At 36.0% G+C, this 24,688-nt stretch overlaps 4 protein-coding genes across 10 annotated transcripts; 2 read left to right on the top strand and 2 right to left on the bottom strand.

Moving 5' to 3' along the window:
• Positions 1–599: 599 nt before the first annotated feature.
• Positions 600–8,683, bottom strand: rfx5 (regulatory factor X, 5). The gene is made up of 9 exons (XM_052583981.1): positions 8,538–8,683; positions 7,901–7,934; positions 7,660–7,742; positions 7,323–7,442; positions 7,052–7,168; positions 6,632–6,710; positions 6,249–6,447; positions 5,984–6,069; positions 600–5,569 (listed from the first exon to the last, which is right to left on the bottom strand). The coding sequence occupies exons 1-9, from the start codon at positions 8,627–8,629 to the stop codon at positions 4,592–4,594; spliced, it is 1,788 nt and encodes a 595-aa protein (XP_052439941.1). The 5' UTR covers positions 8,630–8,683; the 3' UTR covers positions 600–4,591.
• On the top strand, positions 8,556–14,103 carry mrpl24 (mitochondrial ribosomal protein L24). Of its 5 annotated transcripts, XM_052583989.1 has the most exons (7): positions 10,990–11,118; positions 11,451–11,498; positions 11,694–11,880; positions 13,283–13,378; positions 13,456–13,559; positions 13,644–13,774; positions 13,880–14,103. In XM_052583989.1, the coding sequence occupies exons 3-7, from the start codon at positions 11,698–11,700 to the stop codon at positions 14,014–14,016; spliced, it is 651 nt and encodes a 216-aa protein (XP_052439949.1). In that variant the 5' UTR covers positions 10,990–11,118; positions 11,451–11,498; positions 11,694–11,697; the 3' UTR covers positions 14,017–14,103. The 5 variants fall into 5 exon arrangements, with proteins under 5 accessions (XP_052439946.1, XP_052439948.1, XP_052439945.1 ...); XM_052583986.1 differs by lacking the exons at positions 10,990–11,118; positions 11,451–11,498 and adding an exon at positions 8,556–8,703; XM_052583988.1 differs by lacking the exons at positions 10,990–11,118; positions 11,451–11,498 and adding an exon at positions 8,571–8,707.
• A 1,324-nt stretch (positions 14,104–15,427) lies between these two features.
• On the top strand, positions 15,428–20,099 carry LOC127979662 (proline-rich protein PRCC-like). Of its 3 annotated transcripts, none has more exons than XM_052585257.1 (7): positions 15,428–15,549; positions 15,760–16,090; positions 16,167–16,214; positions 17,275–17,760; positions 17,848–17,940; positions 19,013–19,159; positions 19,235–20,099. In XM_052585257.1, exons 2-7 carry the CDS (start codon positions 15,863–15,865, stop codon positions 19,385–19,387), a joined length of 1,155 nt encoding a protein of 384 aa, XP_052441217.1. In that variant the 5' UTR covers positions 15,428–15,549; positions 15,760–15,862; the 3' UTR covers positions 19,388–20,099. The 3 variants fall into 3 exon arrangements, with proteins under 3 accessions (XP_052441217.1, XP_052441216.1, XP_052441214.1); XM_052585256.1 differs by having other exon boundaries at positions 15,460–15,549; positions 15,633–16,090; XM_052585254.1 differs by having other exon boundaries at positions 15,492–16,090.
• An 876-nt stretch (positions 20,100–20,975) lies between these two features.
• On the bottom strand, positions 20,976–24,606 carry mrpl9 (mitochondrial ribosomal protein L9). The gene is made up of 7 exons (XM_052583813.1): positions 24,325–24,606; positions 23,877–24,036; positions 23,674–23,798; positions 23,024–23,077; positions 22,794–22,895; positions 21,289–21,372; positions 20,976–21,173 (listed from the first exon to the last, which is right to left on the bottom strand). Exons 1-7 carry the CDS (start codon positions 24,430–24,432, stop codon positions 21,060–21,062), a joined length of 747 nt encoding a protein of 248 aa, XP_052439773.1. The 5' UTR covers positions 24,433–24,606; the 3' UTR covers positions 20,976–21,059.
• Positions 24,607–24,688: the final 82 nt, after the last annotated feature.

The following is a 24,688-nucleotide window of genomic DNA, read 5'->3' as shown; positions in this document are numbered from 1 at the left end:
TACAAAGATTTGTATTTTAAATAAACTTTTTTTTAAATCTTCTATTCATCAAAGAATCCTGCAAAAATTAGCCAATAATATATTTTTAACATTGCTAAAAACAAGAAAACTTTCTTCAGAAGCAAATCAGCATATTAGAATGATTTCTGAAGGACCATGTGACACTGAAGACTGGAGGAATTCAGCTTTGACCGGAATAAATTACATTTTATAAAATAGAAAACAAGTATTTTAAATTGTAATCATATTTAACAATATCGACTTTTTTTGTGATAAAAGATAAAGGTATTAACATTTAAAAAAATATTACCAGCCCAAACCTTTTGAACCGCCTGTATTGTTTTATATATATATATATATATTTTTTTATTTTATTATGTCAAATATATAATTTCAACTATATATTTAGTCTAAATCATTTTCTGTGATAAAGGAGGAAAACAAAACAGACTAGTAAGTGGTGAACTCAAAGTAAACCTGAACTCAAATATTTATCCTTACAGATAACCAGACAACTAAAGTTCCTTTCACACGTTTAAATACAATGGTGTATCATTTTACAATGATACTTTAAAAATGTGGTTCACAAACACTTCATATAAAGAAACACATCATACATATTGTTTATTAGTGCCGATTTATGAAAATGTGCTCACAGTCAGATATTTCTCTTTTTTTATATATATATGGAAGATGTCCAATTGAACAGTTTTAACATGAAAAAACACATGAAATACAAAAAAGCAGAACTTTTCAAAAAGAAGACCTCATAAGTACGAAAACAAATAACATACAAGGTGCTGCATTTCATCTTTTTCTCCCCCTGTGTGCTTTCCGTTAAGAAAATTAAAGTGCAAGACAAACACCAGGGTTCAAATATTTTCGAAAGAAACGTCGCAACTCCAAACGAATATCAGATCTTTTGTAACAACTCTTTAAAAACATATTCAATACACAAACCATGCATGGACCGACTTAAAAAGGTGGTAATCGGATAATAACATTAGACATGTTAGATGTCTATGATAGAAATGGCATAGTACTGACACGCACAACAAATGAACACTTATGCAAATTCAACGGGGTTCTCGCGACTAATTAACAATTCTACATGACATGGTGAGATGTTAACGTGCTAGACACGTTCGCAATTGGTTTCTTTTGAGTTTGTCACAATAAAAACATGAGAATTAGCAACACTGATGGGTAATTACAACACACGCTCGACACAACCATTGAGATCAGCGTGTCGTTTTGGTTTTCCTTCTTTTCGAGGGCAACAGTTTTGAGAGCCTTTTCCAAAGATTGAAACATATAATCCACTCAATGCTTCAGAGCGAAATCACAACCTTATAAATAATGCGAAGAAAATGGATATTTACAGAGCACAGTGGGTTTGTATGAGGCACTATGTTGTACTGAACAAGTTACATTTCTGTGGCGTGACATTGTACTTGCAACAACAACAAAAATGACATTGTCAATGGACTGAGAGTACGAATAGCATATCCATAAATGGATATAAATTATCATATGCCCAAACTGCTTTCAAGCACTTTACAGCTACAGATCCGATTATTCACTCCATCATTATGCAATTTGCTAGATTCATATAAATCTAACGTCTCACTGTTCAGTCATTCTTGTGAATGTTGCAATCTAGAATGGTCAAAATGAATTATTTCTTTAACTGTTTGCAGTTTATTAATGTAAATTAAAAGTTTTCTTCTTAATGTGTTTTTATTTTTTTAAGATCCTAAGTCTGATATTTTATTTAACAGGATACTGAATTGCTGCTGTTAGGATATTAAGATATAATATTAGTATTCAAATCTCAAGATTGCAAATGAGGCAGAAGATTAGAACTGTGCCTGTAGAGGAATATAGTTTGCCAAAAATGAACTCATCCTCAGGCCATCCGAGATGAGATTTGCTTCTTTATCAGAACGGATTTGGAGAAATGTAGCTTTACATCACTTGCTCATCAATAGATCCTCTGCAGTGAATGGGTGCCGTCAGAATGAGAGTCCAAACAGCTGAGAAAAACATCACGATAATCCACATGACTCCAGTCCATTAATTAATTTCTTGTCAAAAAAGCACCATGTTTGTATGAATCAATTCCATCAAGATATTTTTAACTTTAAAAAAATGGTCTCATCTGAATCAGGAAAGAAATCTGCACAGATCATGCACCGTTTACAACAGAAAACTGTGTGTTGTGACAGCAACAGAGGATGGACTTTTTCACAGGAGAAAGCATCATAATGGATTATGAATTAGTCCGAATTTTGACCAGAGGTGATGGCTTTTAAGTGAAAAATGTCTTAATGATGGATTTGTTTCTTACAAGCATGTAGCTTTTCACTTCGCAAGATGTTAATTGCGATGTTTTTAATCAGCTGTTTGGACTCTCCTTCTCACGGCAACCATCCACTGCAGAGGATCCACTGGTGAGCAAGTGATGTGATGCCACTTTCTCCAAAAATGTTCAGATGATTCCTAAATCTGGATTCCTTTTAGAGGGAATATATTATAATGAACACAAATGAACAAAAGCAACAGGCCCTAACAAGATCACAATGTTCAAAATAAAAGCTCAAGTAATTATAAAAAAGATTTCCATTAATTTTGGCTGGAGTCAAACTTTAAACCCTTGAGTAAATCAAGCAGCCGTGTTTATTGAGAATTAAACATGGCATTTATAGCACATTTATTTCATTTCCTACATGTAATGTATGCTGACGCAACGCTCGCAGGCTGTCTGACAGCCAGTTGCCATTTTGCCATCATTGTACCATAGTAATTCTACTCAGAATCAGCACCAGTGAGCAGTGGATAAGTGCAGTCAGATCGGTGAAATCACTGCCATGTGAATCACAATCATTTGTGTTGTTTGTTAAACCCGTTTAGCTTTTTAAAGCACCGTTTCTCCATTGTAAAATTATCACTTCTAGTCATTTCCCATCTCAAATATATAACTACAATATTTGAATAAATAGCTACATCTGATTTCAAATCACTTTATAAATAATCGGAGTGGCTTTGCTTTTAAATTAAGTGCCTATTAAACCTCTAGTAACCATCAACAGCCTTTGTCGAGCTTTAACCTTAAAGGAGATTTTCCCCCCTAAATCATAGCCTTTCAATAACTTTAAAATTGAATAAAGCGCATCAAATAATAATAATAAAACTACTAGAAACAAATCTATTTTTCCATTCTATTAATTATTTACTTCCAAATAAAAAAAATATTAATTTTAATTGCAAATTATTATTATTTTTTAACTTTTGGCTAAGATCAAGTGTAATATCTGAAAACAACTAGCAAAAATTATTTAAGGCTATAAAAATAGAGCAAAATTCTCCTTTGAGACATGATAATCTACACAAAAGGATGCTGTTGTGGCTAAAGCTTTCTAAAATTTGTATAAATAAATAGTACATATTTCAGTTTAAATTTAAACAATATAATCAAATTTAAGAAATTTAACATCTTAACTTCTCATTTTTTTTTGTACATGCTTTTAGGGTGACAGTGCACACCTTACTAGTAACTAATAGTAATATTCCATATTAGCAATATAGTGACGACGGCTATACATTTGGAAAATAAACCGTTTTATTAGCTCTGGTATGCTTTACCTATGAAGATATTCTTCTGGGCTGACGGATAAACTATTTACATCTGTTAAGTGCTAAATAACGTTGCTGTACGAGAACGACTGAACAGACCTGAACGCAGGGGGCGGGGCTTTGAGAAGAATCCTCATTTGCATATTTAAAGGGACTTTAGAGGTCTTAGTTTTTCCATCCACCTACACTGTGCACCATCTGAACCAGTAGTGTGTTCTCGACCTTCACAACAGCAACTCGATGTAGTCATTTAGAAGTTTGTGTATCTGTTATTTGCAACGTCTAAAAAAAAAAAAAAAACGAACTCTTAAACCCATTCACAGGGCGAGGGAGGGACTTTTTTAGAACCCTGAAGTTGCAAACCCGTAATACCACTCTTTGTCATTTGAACAGCTAGAAAACACACGCAAATGTCTCAATTCATGTTTCACAAACACAAACATGCAAAGACGGTTTGAGCAAAAAAGACCAACTGCCCTCTTATGGCACTGAGAATGGTGACAAACGCCAACATATGGTAAGCAGTTCCTTGGTAACTTGGATGATTTATCTTTTTTTTTGATGTCCTTTCATTTTATAACTGAGCTGGACCAGATGGGACTGTTATTTGTGATTATATTCCTTCGTTTCAGTTTTCACTACTCTAAAATTCACTCTTTCTTGTAAAAACTTTTGTTCTAGGCCACTTAAATTCATAATCTCTTCACAGGAATTCACTTATGTTTTCGTATTAATCATATGAAAATGAGTGTAGTTGCTGTTTGAAGGCAACAATGACAGGTTGTACTTCTATACATCATTTTACACAGAAGGCAGACACACCCAGTCAAGCTCAGCCAAGATGGTACACCTCAGTTTGACTACAAGCTAGAATGCAATTCACAGAAGCACTGGAAAAGCATTGCACATTGAGATCAGGGAGTCGGGTGCTGTGCTGCTGTTACGGGGCGTCTGCTTATGGGGTTTCTCCAAACGAGGAACCGAAGGAGCTGGGAATACTTGCTGAGTTTGGCATGGAATCGACCTGTGGCTCCACAGGAGTCAGAGTGATTTCCACTTCTCCTCTGTCTTCTAATAACATCGCCGGCGGGAGGTACGTAACGGTGGACTGTGGCACTTCTTGGGGAGCCGGCCTTCCTTCTCTGGATAACGGCGCACGCTGGATGACCATCCTGCGGCTCAGCTCGTAACCTGGTTGGTTGGGCCCTCGCATTAGCAGGACGGACTGCTGCTTCTCAGGTTCTGCTGCAGGTTGACATTGCACCACTACACCTCTATGCTCAGCATCTGTCACTTCCTGGATGGTCGGAAGTTGGCTAAGCATCAAGCCTTGCTGGTCCTGGATCACAATTTCCACCAACTGAGAAGGAACGGCGGGTGCACAGGAAGGCAAGGCCTTTTGGATCACTCCTCTCGTGAGCAAAGCTGGATTCGGATTTGAGCTTGGGGCTGACGGCAGCTGCGGTGCCATGTCTTCTGGCCTTTGCTTTCTGGGACGTCCTCTTTTGCGTTTCGGAGCAACACCAGCAGCTGACACTGAGGTGGTGGGGTCAGGGCCACGCTTTGGAGCCGCCGGTCGCGCTCTCTGGACGACTGGAGTCGGAGCAGCAGAAGTGGCGACCGTGACGGATGTTTTCTCGCGCTCTGGGTAAGAAAGACTCATGCCTGATGGCAGAATCATAACAGGGACGGTGCCGCCTGGTTGAGAGGGTATCGTTGTGACTGTGATGGGTAGAGTGACTTGAACGCTGCCCGAATCGGCTGGTGCGAGACACGGTGGGGAGGTTTTCTCTGGAATGGTGCCTCTGGGAAGGAGCTGAGGAAGCTTCTTCATATAAGCCTCCACTCGAGCAGACTCAACCTTATTGGTTGGTTTTTCACTGACCTGCTGCTTACTGGATGGTGGCTGGTCCACACCGTCTTTCTCTTTTTGCTGCCAAAAACATCACAATGATACTATATTTACCATGTTTTAATCATAAAACAAAGCTGACAAGGTGATCAGCGTGCCTTTATTGGGCTTGTTCTTTGAAACGGATTGGCTGATTATATTTATCCTACTTTGACATGACTGCTCACCAAAAAAAAAAAAAAAAAAAAAAAAAAAAAGAGCCGTAACATATTGATTTCAGTTGAGAAATATAAAAGTGGCACAAATATTTAGGAAATCAGTTGACTGGGGCTATTATCACTTATACAGTCATTGTACAAAAATATTTGAGGATTCTCCATTCCAGAGATTAGTACAAAAATTATTGACTTATGAATCAAAATGATTCGGTGGAGAGTTTCGGGGAAAAAGCCCAGATACAAAATCTGAAATGTTCAAATTTCATTCCAGTATTACCTTATTTTCTCCAGTGACATTATCTTCTTCTGCTCGGGAAGCTGCTGGAATCTTTTTGATTACTTTATGAGGTTTGGAGGATCCGCCTATGAAAACCAAAAAGTAATGTAGCAAAATCAGGGCTATTATTGTTAACTAATACATAAAAAAAATGTTTTAAAATAAAATATAAAAAAGGTGTGCCAATGCAACATTTCTCATTTTCTTTAGTGACACCACAATAATGCTGAGAAAATCCTAACATGTCATCTTACAATTTTCGTACCTGCCAGAGCAGCTGAAGTGACGAGCTCGGCCTGGCTGCAGCGTGGGTTGACGATGTGCTCCTGTACGAGGAACCGTGCGATTTCTACCACCGTGTCAAAAGAGCGCTTGAGGATCTTTTGGGCCCAGTCACAGATAAGTTCACAGGCTGCTTCGGTGACCTCTTGCTTGTAGGTTTGCACCAGTTCTGTCAGTTCAGACTGGAGGTGGCACATCACACAGATACATTAACAGAACATTTAAGCATAAACTTAACAAAATATAACCGACAACCTATATCAGTGGCTTTCAACCCTGTGTGTGTGAGACAGGGGAACAGGGTTGAAAACCACTAACCTATATTATTTTAATGTTGTGAAAGCAATTTAGAGAAAGAAATCATACCGGGTCATTTTTTAGGTCCAGGTTGGGCAGTAATGGCATGTTTAACACGGTCTTTCGACGTATCCCACTATAGCAGTATGTGCTAGCAATTATGTTAAGGGACACTGAACAATACACTTAGTTCGCATTTAGTTATATTATTTTTATGAATTTAAAGGATGAGATTACATTTACTTTTCAAGAGTAAAAAGACACCTTGAAAACCTCTCTAAACTAAACCATTACAGAGAAAAACTGTATCAAGAGTGTCAAGACATCTAAATCTCTCAAATATTAAAAAAATATTTTACAGTGTTTTTCATTAGATTGGTGAATCTACATTCACTGAGATGTCTTCGACTGCTCTAGACAGGGTTTTAGAAGTCATAAATGTTTGTCTACATTTATACAAATTAACTGAAATCAGAGACAAAAGGATATTTGGACTGCCCTCTACCACCCAGTCTTCGTGCTTTAATGTTTGGGAAGATGTCTCGGATGATTTTGCCAAAATTTGCTGCACTTAGAGGCCGATGCTGTAAGTTGTCACAGTGCTTCCTGTTTAGATATAAAAGCCAGTAAGAAATCATTATATTTTGGACAGAAACAATTGATAATGGACCCTTAAAAGTCTAGGAAAACAGCGAGTGTTTACTTGAATTATAACTCGGTCTAAGAGGCTTGTGTACATATTCAGCACCCCAGTCCTTACCGGTATGTCTCGTAAACATCTTGTTTAGGTAGGCATGTGTCAGGATGTTCTTCCAGGTGGCTACGGATCCAGTTGCAGGTGTGAAGCTGGTCTGCCGTGTTGACCGAGTTTGAATCACCACTGGTGCACACAGAGAAGCGGTTTGCAAACATGCATCACATATGATATCTCGTCACATTTGTCATATTTCTAGCTACCCTGATTAACTGGGAATTAAAAAAAAAACTTGAGACATCAAATGCTTTCATTTACTCGGATTTCATTTTTCAGAATTGATATATTAAGAAATACACAGATTTAAAAAGTGGATCAAGGCTGACTGTGTGATTTTCTCTACCTCTTCTCGCCTGCACCTGGACCTGAGGGTAGCTGTAGATAAAGGTAGAGCTTGTCGTTGTCAGAGAAACGCTGTACATCTTCCTAAGAGGAGACATGTCACAGGGAGAAAGACAGAATAAGGGGAAGAATGTGTGCTCAAAAACACAAATTAGCTGAATGAGTGTGAAATACTATATTATAAGACAATACAGATCTAAAATGTCAGAAGGCTATGTTATTATATCCTCTATGAAACTTACCAAAATTTTGTCCACTTTGCCCTGCACATTTTTACTGTGAAAAAATGGAATGTGCATATATTTACATTTAAATCTGCATACACACATGTATAGTGCATTCATCAATGACATTAAGGGTTCAGGGTAATAAGAATGTGCTAATAATGAATTTAACCTCAGGTCATCCAAGATGAAGATGAGGTTGTTTTTTCATCATAACAGATTTGGAGAAATGTGGCCTTACATCATTTGCTCAACAATGGATCCTCTTCTAGTGAATGCCTTAAAGATGGATTTCTTTCTGATAACAACTTTTTGCTTCACAAGAATTGATGGATTGGAGTGTTGTGGATTATTGTGATGCTTTTTATCAGCTGTTTGGACTCTCATTCTGATGGCACCCATTCACTGTGTAGAGGGTCCTTAGTTAAGCAGGTAAAGTAATGCTAAATTTCTCAGAATCCGTTCCAATGAAGAAACAATCACTACCACATTTTACACAAACTTTCATTTTGGTTAAACTATTCCCTTAATGCTACAGCTCTGCAAAAAACACTCTGTTTAATTTTAATCAGGATTCACCATTTCTTTAGAAAATTAAGATTTAACTTTCTATCTGAACCACAATGAAGAAAGAGTAAAAATAAATAGTTCTTACGAAATGTTGCTTTTAAGCTTCTGCAGCAGCATGCTGGGCTCCGTCTCCCCCTCCCCAGCCGAGGCGTCTGCCTTTAACTGATCTTCTGCCATATCTCAACCACACTGGACCGACAAACTGCATTCAGAACCCTCCTGGACCTGAAGCTCTGGAACACGAGGCAGATGTTAGTATGTGTCCACATAAGGTTTTGGATAACTTTTCAAATCGGAGTGTCTTGATGTGCAACAGTGTGTTTTAAAAAGTAAATTAATCCTAGGTTTATTGAGCGGTCTATTCAGCATGCAACCAGAGTATTGCACATTAGATCAATGCAACTAAAAGTCAACAGAAAAAGTTGTAGGGTTTTGCAGTTTTAGATCACATATGTAGTATTAAGTGTTTAAAATGCACAATTGTTTTATAGTATCTTTAATATGCACAACAATTCATAGTCTGCAGGCAAAATGCTATAACAGTCTTGGAACAAGCTGCTTACTGGTAAACACTCAATTCATCACATGTCTGTAAATGATCATCAGTTTCACTACAAACTGACATATTTAGGCCAGGTTTACACGTACAGCGACAGACTGTAAACACGAAATGAAACCACGCAAGCGCCTAATTCTCCCACGTCTAAACGCTCAAGATATTTTCTACCATTTCGAAAATACAGCCACTCATGAAACTGTTGTCAGGTCAATCGGATAGCGACCATGCCCAAATACTGCAGGGCTGTTTTTCCTGCCCCAGTCCAGACATTTCCTCATATTCAGCACACACGCGCCCAATGAAGATCTCAACATAAGAAACTTAAGCGTTCGGCCGGTGTATGCACGATACTAGGAGCAAATCCGATCACTTTAATGCATGATTTAATCTAATGTACGACTAACGTATATGAGACATGCACAGGTCTGGTTGATTACACCCATGTGTATCTCTTTGTGGGCGTATGGAAAGGCCAACCAACCAGAAACTAGACGAAGCCATTGGTTATTTATGACCAAAAGCACATTTTAGCGCAAGTTAACCCTATTCTCAAACGCAAATGCTCATTGATCAGTAGAAAAAACCTCACAGCAGCCTAGTTTAAATGAGCATGACATAGCAGCTAATATGCTAACATGAGTTCGAACAGGCCGAAGAGACGTCGACTAAACAAAACCGACATAAATGAACAGTTACTTAATATAATTCGTAGCTTAACGACATTATTAAAAAAAAAAAACTTTTGTTTTTAGAATAAGTATGCACAAGCTAAGCTAGTTATCGTTAATATAATTACCAATGACTGTTGCTATAGAAGTAGCTAGCCACACTTGTACGCCTCGAAAACCTTCGATTATTACGTTGAAATGCCCGGCCTTTCTCATAAACTATACCTATTGTTATTGTACAAAGTTTACCTAGTGCAATATCTCATTCAAATACAAAATAATCGTATCGTTTATTTTATAAACGAAAAAGAAACTACCTGAGACAAATATAGAGCAAAAATCCCCTTTCGTATTATTTTGTGATTGGACGAATGTGTTATGTCTGCCTGACTACAAAGCAAAGCTCGACGCTAGTTGGCTGGTCTGAGTCATCCTACTTGGATACAGAATGAAAAGGCGATTTGATTGGTTAATGGTTTTATGCCAGTAAAAAAAAAGAAGAGAGAATCCTTTTAATATTCTGTATGATATTTTTGTGTACATTTCCATAAAACATAAACAACTGATATTGGGCTAACAATAATGAGTATTTTTTTAAAATGTTGAAAATGCATACTATGGATTTATATGGTGGTTTTAATACAATAATTTGAATTAATAAATACTACTGTTGTAATATGAATTGTTTACTGCCCGAGTCTTAACCTGACATTTACTTTTACGGTATGTACTGAAACCAGGAACACTGTGTAAAAGCAAGACACTACATTTATGAACACAGCTTGTCAATCATTAATACAGCTCTTGATTTAATGTCAAGCTCAACTCAATCCAAGGAACATGAAAAGAGCAACTTTTTACACTGCTTTGATTTATTTCACTCGAGTAGTCACCTTAAATAAACTTAATGTCACATGAATTTATTGTGTGTTGTTTACCAAATAGAGTTATCCAGAATTGGCTGACAGTTCCGAGCCCAGTTTGCAGTAAATTAAGAGCAATGTATTAATGCTTTCACATTCTTCCAAAAGCAATTCTTAAAAAAAAAAAAAAAATACTAACATATATTCCTCCTAATAACTTCTAATGGTTAGAAAAACTTGATATTCATGAAAGTGCAGACAAAACCATTTTTATCCATAATTCAAAACACATATTTAATTATAAAAAAAATCGTAAAACATATTAAAATAGCTCCATTCATTAAAAAAAACGGTAATTTATTTATTTTATTATTTACAAATCTTTTTTGAAAGTGTGCGCTGATAATCGACACTTTTATTTTGACATCTATGTCGCTTAGCTCGAAAGGAAAAGGAAGTAGCGCATGTTCTACACAAGTTTGACCCTTGTGGTTGTAACGTTAGAATTTATCATTACCATAAATTTATATCCTTATTTTAGTGAAATGTACCTCTAAAAGCGGAAAAATAATTCAGGTAGGTAGAATACCACTGTATTATGAGGGACCGCTCAAAAACATTACGCATAATCATTTTAACACTGGTTTCAAAACCGTTGTAGCATTACAAACTGTCACTGAAGAATATATCTCCTCTTTCTTTCCATAGAAATGCATAACATATTTTAACCATAGACTTGAAGGTTTTTGATCCAAACCTACATTTTTATAATTCATGACTGAAAACATTTTGTAACATGATTTTGATGTACCATTTTTTATGCTAATTAAATGTTTGAATTTAAAATTGGTTTCAAAGGATGAATTTTGAGATTTAAAGTTTTCAATCATTTCTGATGATTTCTAAAGTGTGATAGAGAAAAAGGCAACAAAGAAGACTTTTTTTTTTTTACAAAGGTAAGAACTCCTGATATGATGTAGGTTTTTGGGGTGCACTCTTGCCATAAATTAATCTATTACTTTTCCTACATAATTTAACAAAAAAGATTGGTAAAATATCTATTTAGGTCAATTCAAGTGTAGATTTCAAATATAATTTCTGGATCGTTTGCATATTTTTAAGAATCTCTTGTTCCTTGTAATCTTCCACAGCAGCATGAGACTGACAGCGTGGCTTTCTTTGGCAGCAAAAGCTGCATTTCCACGGGATTATCGCTATGGCACAAACAGACCATGGACTATCGCAGCCCAGCGGCTCAATCCACCCGGCAAGACCAGAAGAAAGGTGTTTGTTGAACCTATAGCAAATGAGGACTGGCATGTTGTGAGAGGAGATACAGTAAGTGATCCTTCCTGTGTGTCTTTTACACCTTAAAAGCATTTCATATTTAGTGGAAGTTTTCATGGCAGTAGCCAGGCTTTGAAAATTAGTGAGGTCCAGGGGGTTTCTATAATAACCCCCTTATTATACAATTGTGCTATAATAACTCCTATATATACAACTAATTATATACACTAACTAACACTTGAAAAGAGACCGACATTTATATGTTTTTGGATGGATGCTCATTTTTAAATCATACCCTATATAATGCATCAAATTTTGTTAATACACTATATTTATGGGGTGGATAATTGTATCAGTTGTTTATTATTCATGCAAACATACATATTGCCCACCAGACGTGTTATTTAGTTTACAAAAGATAACTTATTTCTCCCTTTTCAAATTTCAAATTACATCAGAAAAGCATTTATTTTCACTCAAAATGAAGTAAATAATCAAAAAGATGAAAATAAAGGATTGGGTATAGTAAGGGTATGTGTAGGGAGGGCTTTATTGTCCCAATAAGGTGGCATCCATTTAATTACACTGAATAAGTTATTATATTAAGTTATTAACATACTGTTTTATAATGTACTACAATACTGAGGTGCAGATAATTGCCACTATTTGCAACAAGTAGTATAAATAGCAGAAAATCCTGCAAATTTAACATACTATAAATCGAATCTATTTGCACTTAAATAGCCTCTGCCTTTTTTGATAACTGCCAGACTAATGTCGGCGATGCAATGTTGCCAGATATTGCTATTAAAATAATCAAAAGCATATAAATAAATAAAATAAACCGAAATTATTTCAAATATTTTGGAAATTAGATGAGATAAAATTATTGCTGATCCTAAACTTCAATTTGCTACTTTATTAACTTTCTAAAGTATCAAATTTAGTGTAAAAACCGAGCGGCAACCTCCCGCTCTCTCTAGTGTAGCCAATAAGGAAGTCACTAAAACTGTAATTCATCGACTGGTCGCTTGAGGCTGGCCAAGATAGTGATGGCTTGCTCAGCACACTTTAGGCTTCAAAAACGTTCTTCAGGAGTCTACGGGTGACGTCCCGGACACTTCGTAACACCGTGTTTTTATACAGTCTATGGTAAAAACAAGTACAAAAAAACGCTTATGATAGCTGTATCTGTCAACAGGAAGGATGTGTTTTTCACACTTGGATACAAATATCCATAGGGTAAAATATAGGGTAATGGTTAAAAATATGTACGTGCCTTTTATATTTTAGAATGAGGTCCCTTTTATTATATCTGGTTATATCTGGGTCTTTGGAATCTAAAAAATCTTGTGAATGTTTTAACACCATTTAATTCTTAAATTCTGCATGTTGTGTGTTATTTTACAATGTATATTCATAGAACTAACCACTGAAATCTGATTCAAACCAGGTGGAGATTTTGTCTGGAAAGGACAAAGGAAAGCAAGGCAAAGTTGCTCAGGTTTTCCGACGTCGAAACTGGGTCATACTCGAGGGCCTGAACACGGTAGGAGTAACTTTTTTTAAAAATAATAATTGCATTGCAAAGCAGCACTTTTAATTGTTTCAAACGATCTTTTCCAGCATTACAGGTATATTGGCAGATCTGGAGATTACCGGGGTACTTACATCGCCAGTGAAGCCCCTCTGCTGCTGAAGGATGTTACATTAGTTGACCCTACTGACAGGTGAGCATCAGACATTAAATAAAGTAGTAAATATAAAAACGGTGCAATGCGTCTGACTCTTAATGTATGTGTAATGTTTCTTAGGAAGCCCACAGATATCGAGTGGAGGTACACTGAAGAGGGCGAGCGAGTGCGTGTTTCTGTCAGGACAGGACGGATAATTCCTAAACCAGTCTTTCAGAGAAAAGATGGCATCATTCCTCAGCAGTGGAAAGGTGGTGTTTCTGAAAGCTTAAAAACAATGCATTTCTTCCTTGAGTTTTAGACATTTAAATATGGTTCGGTTATCAGAAATCTGAAAGTGTTTCTGTACCTTGCAGATGGACCCAAAGACACATCACCAGAAGACACGCTTCAGAAAACATACACGCCATCTTTGAAAACCCTCGAGGAAGAAGTTTTGGAGAAAATGAACATTCGGGAAGATAGAAGGCCTCGTAAAAGCTACTGGTACTGAGTTACCACAGAGATTAGCAAGACAATTTATCATGGAGAAATGTTGTATGAGTTCTGCAGACTTTGTCAATAAACACAACCAAATGTTTCGGTCCGTTTCCTTGCTTTTATGCCACCAACACATACTACCAGCTGATTACACATTACTTATTTTTCTGTACGAATGAACATTACTATTCATATCATCGATTAGTACGTTTATTCCGCAAGAATGTGTTAAATTGATAGATTTTTTTTAAAAAGACATATGTTACAACTGATTTCTATTTCAAATAAATGCTATTTTGAACTCTATTTATCAAAGAATCCTGAAAAATAACTCTTTTTAAAGCTGAAGTAGGTAACTTGTAAAAATGTATTTGTGAAACCTGTCATTATGTCCTGACAGTAGAATATGAGATAGATAATCCATGAAAAAATCAAGCTCCTCTGGCTCCTCCCAGTGGTCCATTTGCAGAAATTCATCCGCTCCCGGTAAGAAACAAACACAGAGCTGCGGTCCGTAACTTTTTTTTGTGTTCAAGATTTACAAAATGTATATAATACGCGAGTACACAATGAATCCATTTTCCAAACCGTGTTTTTAGCTTGTCCTGAATCACTAGGGTGCACTGCACCTATAATAAGTGTTTATATACGGACTATTTTAGATTGCTTCGGGGAGACCGTGGCGGAGTAACCCAGTACCTTTGTGATTCTTCATAGACATAAACAGAGAGATGTAGCTCCGGCAACGATGTTCTTCCGCAAGACGCAAGCAGTTCTGTTTATTAACCCCTAGAGCGTCAAAAGTTCCCTACCGCAGCTTTAACATTGATATTACAAATAAGTGTTTCAAATCAGCTTACTAGAGTGATTTCTGAAGTACTGTGTGACACTGAAGACTGGAGAAATGACTTCTGAAATTTCAACTGTTTTCTATTCAAATAATATTTTGCTATATTACTGCTTTTACTGTATTTCTGAGAGTAATTTAGCCTCGGTCAGCATGAGAGAATTCTTTCGAAAACATAAATTATCAACACCACTCCGTATTGTATCGAACACTACTGAACAAGTAGACACTGTTTACATTCTACACAGACAATAAAAGCCTAACACAATTTGAGTTGAATTTTTTGCAAATGTGTTTACAACTTATGTCTGAAGTAGTATTAAACAAATGTGAACAGTTTAAACAGTAGTGTCAAACAAATAAACTTAGCTTCTTCGTCTTAATAACAACATGTATCTGTTCATCTTCCTAGAGATTGATAAAATATCATTAAAAATACTTTCTAGTATTTCTACTTTCGAGTTTCTAGAACAGACCTGTGGTTCAGATATAGTTTTTTTTTTTTTTTTTTTTTTTTTTTGCAAGACTATCATATTTAATATCGTTCGGGTCATTAGTATATTAATTCGTTGGTCGTGTTTATTGATGAGCTTCCAGTCCGGTTGGTGGCAGTGTTGCGGGATCATGTGAAACTGTGCAGCGGATGTTGAGGTTGTACTTCACGATGGTGGAAGAAAGAAACTGTTTACGGATCTAATGGTTAGAGAGGAATGGTTTATAATTATTAACAGTTATCACTTGTTTGTTTAGACTAATATATTTACGTTGTTTGCGTTTTGCAGGGACAATATTAATTTTGAAACTGCATTTCTTATGCACGCGTTGAATTATCTGGAGGCGAATTTTTCATTGATGTTGAGATCTGACATTTATTATATATTTACACACAATATAAATCTGGGCGTACAGGAGGATTTGAGATCAGTGGAGCTGCTTTGATGAAAGTGATGCAAAAGTAGCTCGTCAGCGATACTTTCGTCTGAACTGAAGTGAACGGCTCTGATCGGTGGAGATGTCTCTGGTCGCGTACGACAGCAGCGACGACAGTGACCGCGATGATCGCGATGAACGCCCGGCTTCAGCGCCTCGCCCCCCGGGGAAGATCGCAGGACTCTTCGCGTCTCTGCCCGCGCCCAGAATATCAGCTCCTCAACACAAGAGGATGACTATGGATCTGCCCAAAGCCAAGAAACGCACAGAGCCCGTTAAAATCACCGTTCCTGTTATAAAACCAGCAGATGTGAGTTTTACAGATCCATGAATGTCCTATAATTATACTGAAACTTTTTCTGACTGATGGTGTTCTTCTGTTCTAGTCTGACTCTGATGAAGACGAGCCCGTGCGAAAGAAATCCGCTCCTCAGGTATGGATAATTTTTTTTTATTTATTTATTTTTTTATATATTTCCTTCACCAAAACAGCTGTAATTTAATTTTAAATGATTATTTTCTCCCTTTTCTGACCCTTAGAATTAAACAAGCTATTTTAAAAATATAAAAACTTCCTTACATATCTGTAATTAGTTATTTTTATTAGATATAAATTTATAACAAACTATTTGATCCTTTGGATTAATAAACAGACTGTTTTTAAATATTGAAACATATCAAAGTATTATTAAATATCTATAATTAGATATGAGTATATTTATTTGCTATAAATTATTTATAATTAACTATTAAGTACGTTTACTACAGTTCCTTTTTTGAGTGCAAAAATCTCCTTATTTTTTTTTTCCATAGGTGAAGGAATTTAAATGCTAACTTATAAACCATTAAGACCTACTGTAAGGAAAAAACAAACACACACAAAAACAAAAAAACAGACCTACTCTGCAGAAATCTCCACCAATCTACTGCTGTCAAACGATTAATCACGATTATTTGCATCCAAAGTTTTTGTTCACATAATATATGTTTGTGTGTACTGTGTATATTTATTATGTATATATAAATACACGCATTATATATTTTAAAAGTGTTTACATGTATATATTTATATTAATATAATTAATATTAATATAAATATATTTAATATATAAACATAACACTGTTTTCTTAAATGTATAAATGCATGTGTGTGTATGTATATAAACATAATAAATATAAACAATACACTCATATATGTTATGTAAACAAAATCTTTTATTTTGGATGCTATTAATCACGATTAATCGTTTGACAGCTCTAAGAGAATCATTACAAGCAAATCTTTCCACTCTCAAACTACTTAAATATTTGTATGCTTCATAGAATTGTAGTTCTTTTCCTTATGAATAATGATTAAGGCATATGTTAGTGAGCTGTTGGTTGTGGCATCGTTACCACAGCATCCTCGCGTTGACCCATTTTTTTTTATCATAATGTTAAAAATCATGAATTTACATAATAGTAAATTAGATTATTTCCTCTGTATTCTTCCAGGGAGGTGGTGGTCTGTCCTCTCTGCTGCCCCAGCCTAAGAATCTGGTGATGAAGGAGACCGCGCGGCCCTTGCTGCCACACACCCTAACCAAACGTCCCGGGTCAGATAAGCCGAAGGTGACCCCAGCAAAGTCCCAGGCTCTTTCTGGAAGCAGCCCGTCCCCGTCTGCCATCAAAGCGGCTGCAAAGTCTGCGGCGCTGCAGCTAGCCAAACAAATGGCCGCGGATGAAGAGGGAAGTGACGATGAACTCGCTCCAGAGAACTACTTTTCCCTTCCGGAAAGCTCAGCACAGCATGTGATGTCTCAAAACCCCCATTCTCAGCAGTACGTTCCCTCTCTGCACCCTCTGCCCGGTGTGGAGGACACCCCACTGGACTTTGTTCCTAACGCAGACAGTAGATCAGTTGGAGCCATGCAAGACTATGAGAGCGGAGAATATCAACCTCAGTATCCTGCAAATCCACTGCCAGAGACCTCTCCACAGGTAAAACCTGTCATTATGAATACGCTTCATACACCAGTATATTGCTTGCCGTGTCAGCAGCTGATGTTTTCTGCATGTGTTTGGCAGGATTACTATGGTGAAGGATATTTCCCAGACCCGAACCCTGCGGCTGATGACCAAGAGGATTCAGGATCCTCTTCATTATTCAATGATGAAGCAGTGAGTTGTTTGCAGTATCTCTATTACTCAGGCGATGTCTTTGTTCTGTATTTATATGGATTAGTTACATATTTTTCAAGCTGAAGTATGACCCACATAAATAGCTCGAATAAAAAAATGTGGTTATTCCACTTGTAAACATAAATATTAGTAATATTAGTATTACTATCATTCTTTAAATAAAATAATAATCAATATTGTTGGTATTTTTTATTTCTCATTTCTAAACTTTTTATAGTATTGGCATGTAACATATTGTAATTTAAATAATAATGAAATACATTTTTTTTATTGTACAGTACATTATTATTATTGCGATAGTAATTTATTCTTTTGTTAATGAAGTTTTTGGAATTAAAAAAATAATAAAATGATTATTTAGAACAATAGCAATATTTTAATGTATAATTATTTTATTGTACAAGTATAGTAGTATTATTTGAATATAGTAGTACTATATTTCTTATAGTATATATTTCTCTTCTAATATATTAGCTTATTTTTTGTTATTGTAGTAATTATAAAACTCAAATTAGATGATTTATTAAATTCTCTTTTCATTGTACATTGTGGCAATACTATTTATAAATATATAAATAAATATCTTAGTAATAGTGACTTGTTTTTTGTAATTTAAATAATAAAACATGCATTTTATGAAATGTATTTTTTTTTGTCTTGCAGTACAGTAGTATGATTGCTACAGTAACAAATCTCATTATTGATTGAATTCTAGTAATTGAAATAATAATATTTAATATTTTTGTAATGTCATTGAATGGGAACATTTTGTCTTTAGCTGATCAGATTTTTTTTACTCCAGAACCCTAAACTTAGTTGTGTATTTATCTCACATCTTTGAATGATGCTTCATATCACACATGTCATTGAGATTTTATATATAATTTTGCTGAATGCAAAGAGGTGTTAAATTCTGTATAGCCCCTTTCCAACCGCTAAGAATGCTCTGGTAAATATTTAGTGTTTCCCAGCATCATGACGGCAAGTTTTGGCATGTCTGAGTCCTCCTGGGTGATCAAGATTCAGTACAAGTTTTTTTTTTTTTTTTCAGTTTCGGCGGCTACAGGGCAAACAGAATCGTGGAAGAGAAGAAATCAAGTTCTTGGAGATCAAAGGAGACGATCAGCTGAGTGGCAATAAGCAATGGCTGACAAAGAACATGACGGCAGAGGCAGAGCCCCGCAAGTCCTTCAGCAAGGTGAGCACCTCAAGTGTCCATTTTCTGATGGTAGGTAAATGAAAGAAAAGGTCTGACTTTACATCTCATTTCCAGAAAAAAGGAGATCAGCCAACAGGACAACAGAGACGCAAGCACCAAATCACTTATCTGATTCATCAGGCCAAGGAACGCGAGCTGGAACTCAAGAACAACTGGGCTGACAACAAGTTAACTCGACGACAAACGCAAGCCAAGTATGGATTCTGATGGACTGGATATCAAGATGTTGTGCACACCTCTACCTAATGTCACGCAGATTTTGTCAGAGACTGCAGCCAATCCTGAAATGTCATCGTTTTTGCCAGCTTCTAGAGTAATACCAGTTTGTATTGTTTCGATAAGGAGCTGAGGACTTTGGCTGCTATTATAATGTTTAAGATTTCTCCCAGTTGTCTACCTAATATTATCTTTCCATTTGAACTACATTGTTTTTTTTTGGGTAACATAATATTAGCTGTTGTTGGTTCACATGATTTATTTGTTTATTAAATGATTAAGATGTGTTGACTTGGGAAGGTCTTGTCTTCCACACTGCCACCGTGAGCAGTTGTGTATATATATATATATATATATATATATATATATATATATATATATATAAGATTGAAAAGGTGACAGAAACTGGAAACGCTTTACAATAAGGTTCTTTGTTAACATTAGTTAATGCGATGTGTTATGATTTTTTTATAGCATTTTTTCATTTTGGTCAGTGTTGGTATAGAAATACTGTTTATTGTTAGTTGAAAATGCATTAATTAATGTTAATGTATACAAAATTAATATTGGATGTTAATGTATACAATCTTATTGTAAAGTACTGCAAAAAAACAACTGCTTGTTTTCATATTATGAATGTCGATTCTTAATTGTAGAACCATGAATAAAGTATAACAACTTCACTGCAACTGTAGAAAATATACTCAAATTTTCATTTTTTTGTGTAAAAACACTTTTATGTGTGAAATAGTTCCTATACCACTTCCAGAAATAAAAATACATAAACCTCCACACAACCAATTTTCTTTACAGTATAATATGACATTTACTATATTTTTACATAGAGCTGCAGAACATTAAAAAGACTTTAATGCTAAATGTGTAAAAATGTCTCAAAATGTTGGAATTAATTCAAGACACAAAACATTAAACTGAACAATCATTTAATATTAACTGAATTCAGGTGTTTTACTCAACCTATTTTTTTTTTTTAAATGTTGACAATATCAATTACTTAACTATGATCTTTAAATGGGTTGGATTAGTAGTAAATAAACCTAGTCGTTTCAGGAGGAAGGAACATTGTGGAGGTCTAACTAAATTATTTATTTAAATAAATCACTAGTATGTTATAAAGATCTCTTGTCAGGGCAGAAAGTTTGTTCGGGTGGCACATTGGGTCCCTTGATGCCAAAAAAATAGTTATTACTGCACTTGGACAGCATGCTCTTACAGCTCTGTCAGGGCAGACTAACTATTTTCAAACAGATTCTTCCCACGGTATTTTGTCATATCACATAACACACAGTGACACAATGACCAGTGAGAATGGCAGTGATTTTTCTGGTACTTCAGATCTCATTCTCAGTAGAGAATGATTTTGATGCGGTGGAACAAGACACTCACAGCTGAAAGCTATGCTGGAACTTTATGATGTAGTCAAGTTGATACGGACTATGGGCTGCTCTGGAAGGGAAAGATACTTCTAAAGTACATGCTACGTAATGGATCACAACAATCACTAATAAATGCATCATATGCAGTAGTGTAAATGTAAAAAAAACAGACCACACAAAAGGAAAAAAAGAAAATTTTATTTGAACAAATTCTTTTTGCATATTCTCCAAGTTGTTTCCTGCAAAGCCTTTAAGTAAAGAAAACACTACTCTGAATCTGACTGCTCTTGCTTTTCCTGTTTCTTCATCAGCAGCAGTTGACTGGGCTCCACAAACGGCACCACAGACATGGGCACCCTCACGGTGTCCACTCCGTTCACCTGAGAGAGGGAAAAACAACATTCAGATTGCAAGTTCTGCAAGCGATCAATGAAGCATATGAGAGCATTTGAGCTAAATGATCATAAAACTGTATTTTAAAGTAAATGTACTTACTGTGACATTACACCAGTACTCTCCAGGCCCTGTGATTGGTTCTTCTGGAAGAGTCAAGGCATGTGTCGGCACAACCACACCGAGCTGTGGACAGAAACAGCAAATTGTGACCTTGCACCACAAAACCAGTTATAAGGGTCAATCTTTCGAAATCGAGATTTATACATCATTTGAAAGCTGGGCAAATGAGCTTTCCATTGATGTATGGTTTGTTAGGATTTGACAACATTTGGGACAATACGCAACTATTTGAAAATCTGGAATCTGAGGGTACAAAAAAACTCAAAAATGTTGACCCATACAGTGTATTTTTGGCTATTGCTTCAAATATACCCCGCAATTTAAGACTGGTTTTGTAGTCCAGGGTCACAATTGTAAAAGCATAATAACATAATATAAAAAAACATAAACACAATAAATCAGCGCATTGGATTATGTAAACAATGTGGGTCTGCATTATTTTTATACACACATATACACATATATGTGTAAAAACAGTGCCGTAAAAAAGTTTTTGCCACTACCTGTTATTTCTTATTTTTTTCATGTCACATTTAAAAGAATCAGATCATCAAGCAAATTTTTATATTACACAAATAGAATGCAAGTAAATACAAAATGCATCATTTTTAAATGATGATTTCATTTATTAAAGGGAAAAAGCTGTCGAAACATACCTGGCCCTACCTGAAAAATGAGCTGTCATGAAATTATGAAAGAACTGTGATTAACCACATTATTTTAGAAAGCGAAGTTAATTTTCTCTAGCCTCTGTCAGACCTGTTGAATCAAGAAATCACTGGAATAGAACCTGTCTGTCAAAGTGAAGCATGCTTAAAAAGCAAAACGTCATGCCGCAATCTAAAGAAATTTAAGAACAGAGTCTGGAAAGGCTTTGGGACTCCAACGAACCACGGTCAGAGCCATTTTCCGCAAGTAGAGAAAACAGTGGTGAACCTTCCCAGGAGTGTTCGGCCTACCAAAATTACTCCAAGAGCGCAACGAAGACTCATCCAGGAGGTCGTAAACGAACCCAGAACAACTTCTAAAGATCTGCAGGCCTCACTCGCCTCAATTAAGGTCATTGTTCATGATTCAACAACAAGAAAGAGACTGGGCAAAAACGGCATCCATGGCAGAGCTCCACTGCTGAACAAAAAGAACAGAAAGGCTCGTCTCACATTTACCAAAAAAACATCTTGATTATCCCTAAAACATCTGGGCAAATATTCTGTGGACTGATGAAACAAAAAGTTTAACTTTTCAGAAGGCGTGTGTCCCGTTAAGTCAGGCTGCTTTTCTACAGTTTGACAGAACAATGAATTCTGCTCTCTATCAGAAACTCCTGAAGGAGAATGTCTGGCTGTCAGTTTGTGACCTCTAGCTCAGGCACACTTGGGTTATGCAGCAGGAGACTGAATGTATAAACAGTGATATTGTGTTGTTCGCGGTTAAATTTACTACTAGAATTACTACATTTAATATACTTCTCTTTTCTATCTTACCCGTCTAAGAAACCATCTGCAAACGATCTCTTTAGTGAGCGAGTACTGAATTGAAGTGTGCATGGGAACTTCAAGATGAGTTTTCTTCAAGAATTCAACAGTCTGTAACATGAACACAAAGACTAAATAAAGCAACTGGAAACCAATATAAAAATATTAAACATGGACTACATACAACAGCTTAGATGTATAATCATGTTTTATAGTCTAAAACATACAAGTTAACTCACTAGCTGTCCTGTGCGTGTCTGGACTCTGTCCTCGGGTCGTCCCTCCCGAAGTAGCTAAAGGAAAAAAAGCCAACTGTGAACACTGTAAATGATGTCCACCCAAAAGTTAACATTTGCTTAAAATGTACTGCGCCTCGGTCCATCCAAGATATATATGTTTTTTTACTGGAAAATGTTTTTAGAGAAATTTTGCATTGCATCACTTGCTCACCAATAGATCCTCTGCAGTGAATGGGTGCTGTCAGAATGAGAGTCCAAACAGTTGATAAAAACATCATAATCCACACAACTCCAGTCCATCAGTTAATGCTTTGGTAAATCTATATGTTTGTAATAAATGAATTCGCAATTAAGATTTAATGAAGATGTTACTAACAGCACAGTTTTTTCACTTCTCAAGACATTAACTAGGTTTAATGCAATGTTTTTATCAGCTGTTTGGACTCTCATTCTGACGGCACCCATTCACTGCAGAGGATCCACTGGTGACGAGCAAGTGATGTAATGCTAAATTACTCCAAATCTGTTCCGATGCAGAAGCAAACTCCTTAACATCTTGGATGTCTGGAGAAAATTTTCATCACATTGTAATTTTTTTAGTGAACTATTTCTTTTAAAGACAAATTAATTGTTTTAAAGATGAAACTAACCCTTATTTCCTCTGCAAACATGTCTTTATTTTCTTGTGATGGATAGACAGCCAGACCTTGGAGCAGCAGTTTGTTGCGGCCCAATGATTTCTTCACAAATACGGTGTCGCCTCGTCCACCGAGCTCTGTTAAAGAAATATTTAAGTAAAAAAAACCCAGTTCTGAAATCATACTTATTTGTTTTGTGTGGAAAAAGCACTCACTGGGCACCGTCTGAGTGAGGATGAGCTCCATCTTGTCCTGAGGTTTGTGTTTTGTGTCGTCGACCAAACGGTACACCCGGTGTCGACGGGGATGCAGTCTGGGTGGCTTTCCCTCTTTGGATAAAGGAATCTTCCAGCAGCGTTCAACAATAACTGTATTCTGGAATAAGATACAATTATTATTTGCTTTGAAGAACATCAAAAGGTGTAGATGCTAGCACACATATATGCACACACACAAGAATGCATGCATATACAGTATGTGTGTGTGTATCTTTAAGTCAGTCATTCAAAGAGATCATTAAAAAAAACTTATTTGCAACTGGGCAAGACGATATCACAATAATAAAAATAGATAATAACAGTCAGAAATCATTTTTTCTAAATTGCAAAACCTCACTATGATTGCCATTGCGTTTTCAATTTATATCAGTTATTTCCTGCTTACCTTGCATGCTGTTTGTGACAGATTCTGTATTCGACTCAAGGAAGATGTTAGATTTGTAGGAGTCCAGCAGCTTTGAAGGACAAACCTTGAAGCTGCGACCGCCCACATGATTTCTACTGACTTGACGATAGAAGATTAATGAATTTATTTATTTGGAAATATCAATCATAGCCACCAAAACATAACACAGCTCAAATACTCTGTCAAAATTCACATAAATATCTGCGCGTATGTCTCACAAACTGTTATTCCCCAACCACATGACATGCAATGGGATGTTACAGGACCCCTAGAAGGGTGGTTGTTTATTTTTGCCTGACAAAAATAGCAGAACGTCAATTTGTTTAACGAGTCGAATATTTAA

Source organism: Carassius gibelio, chromosome B19, assembly GCF_023724105.1.
Source record: "Carassius gibelio isolate Cgi1373 ecotype wild population from Czech Republic chromosome B19, carGib1.2-hapl.c, whole genome shotgun sequence".
NCBI classification, from domain to species: Eukaryota; Metazoa; Chordata; class Actinopteri; order Cypriniformes; family Cyprinidae; genus Carassius; species Carassius gibelio.
The sequence above is the reverse complement of the archived record's forward strand: the minus strand, read 5'-3'. Positions and strand labels throughout refer to the sequence as shown.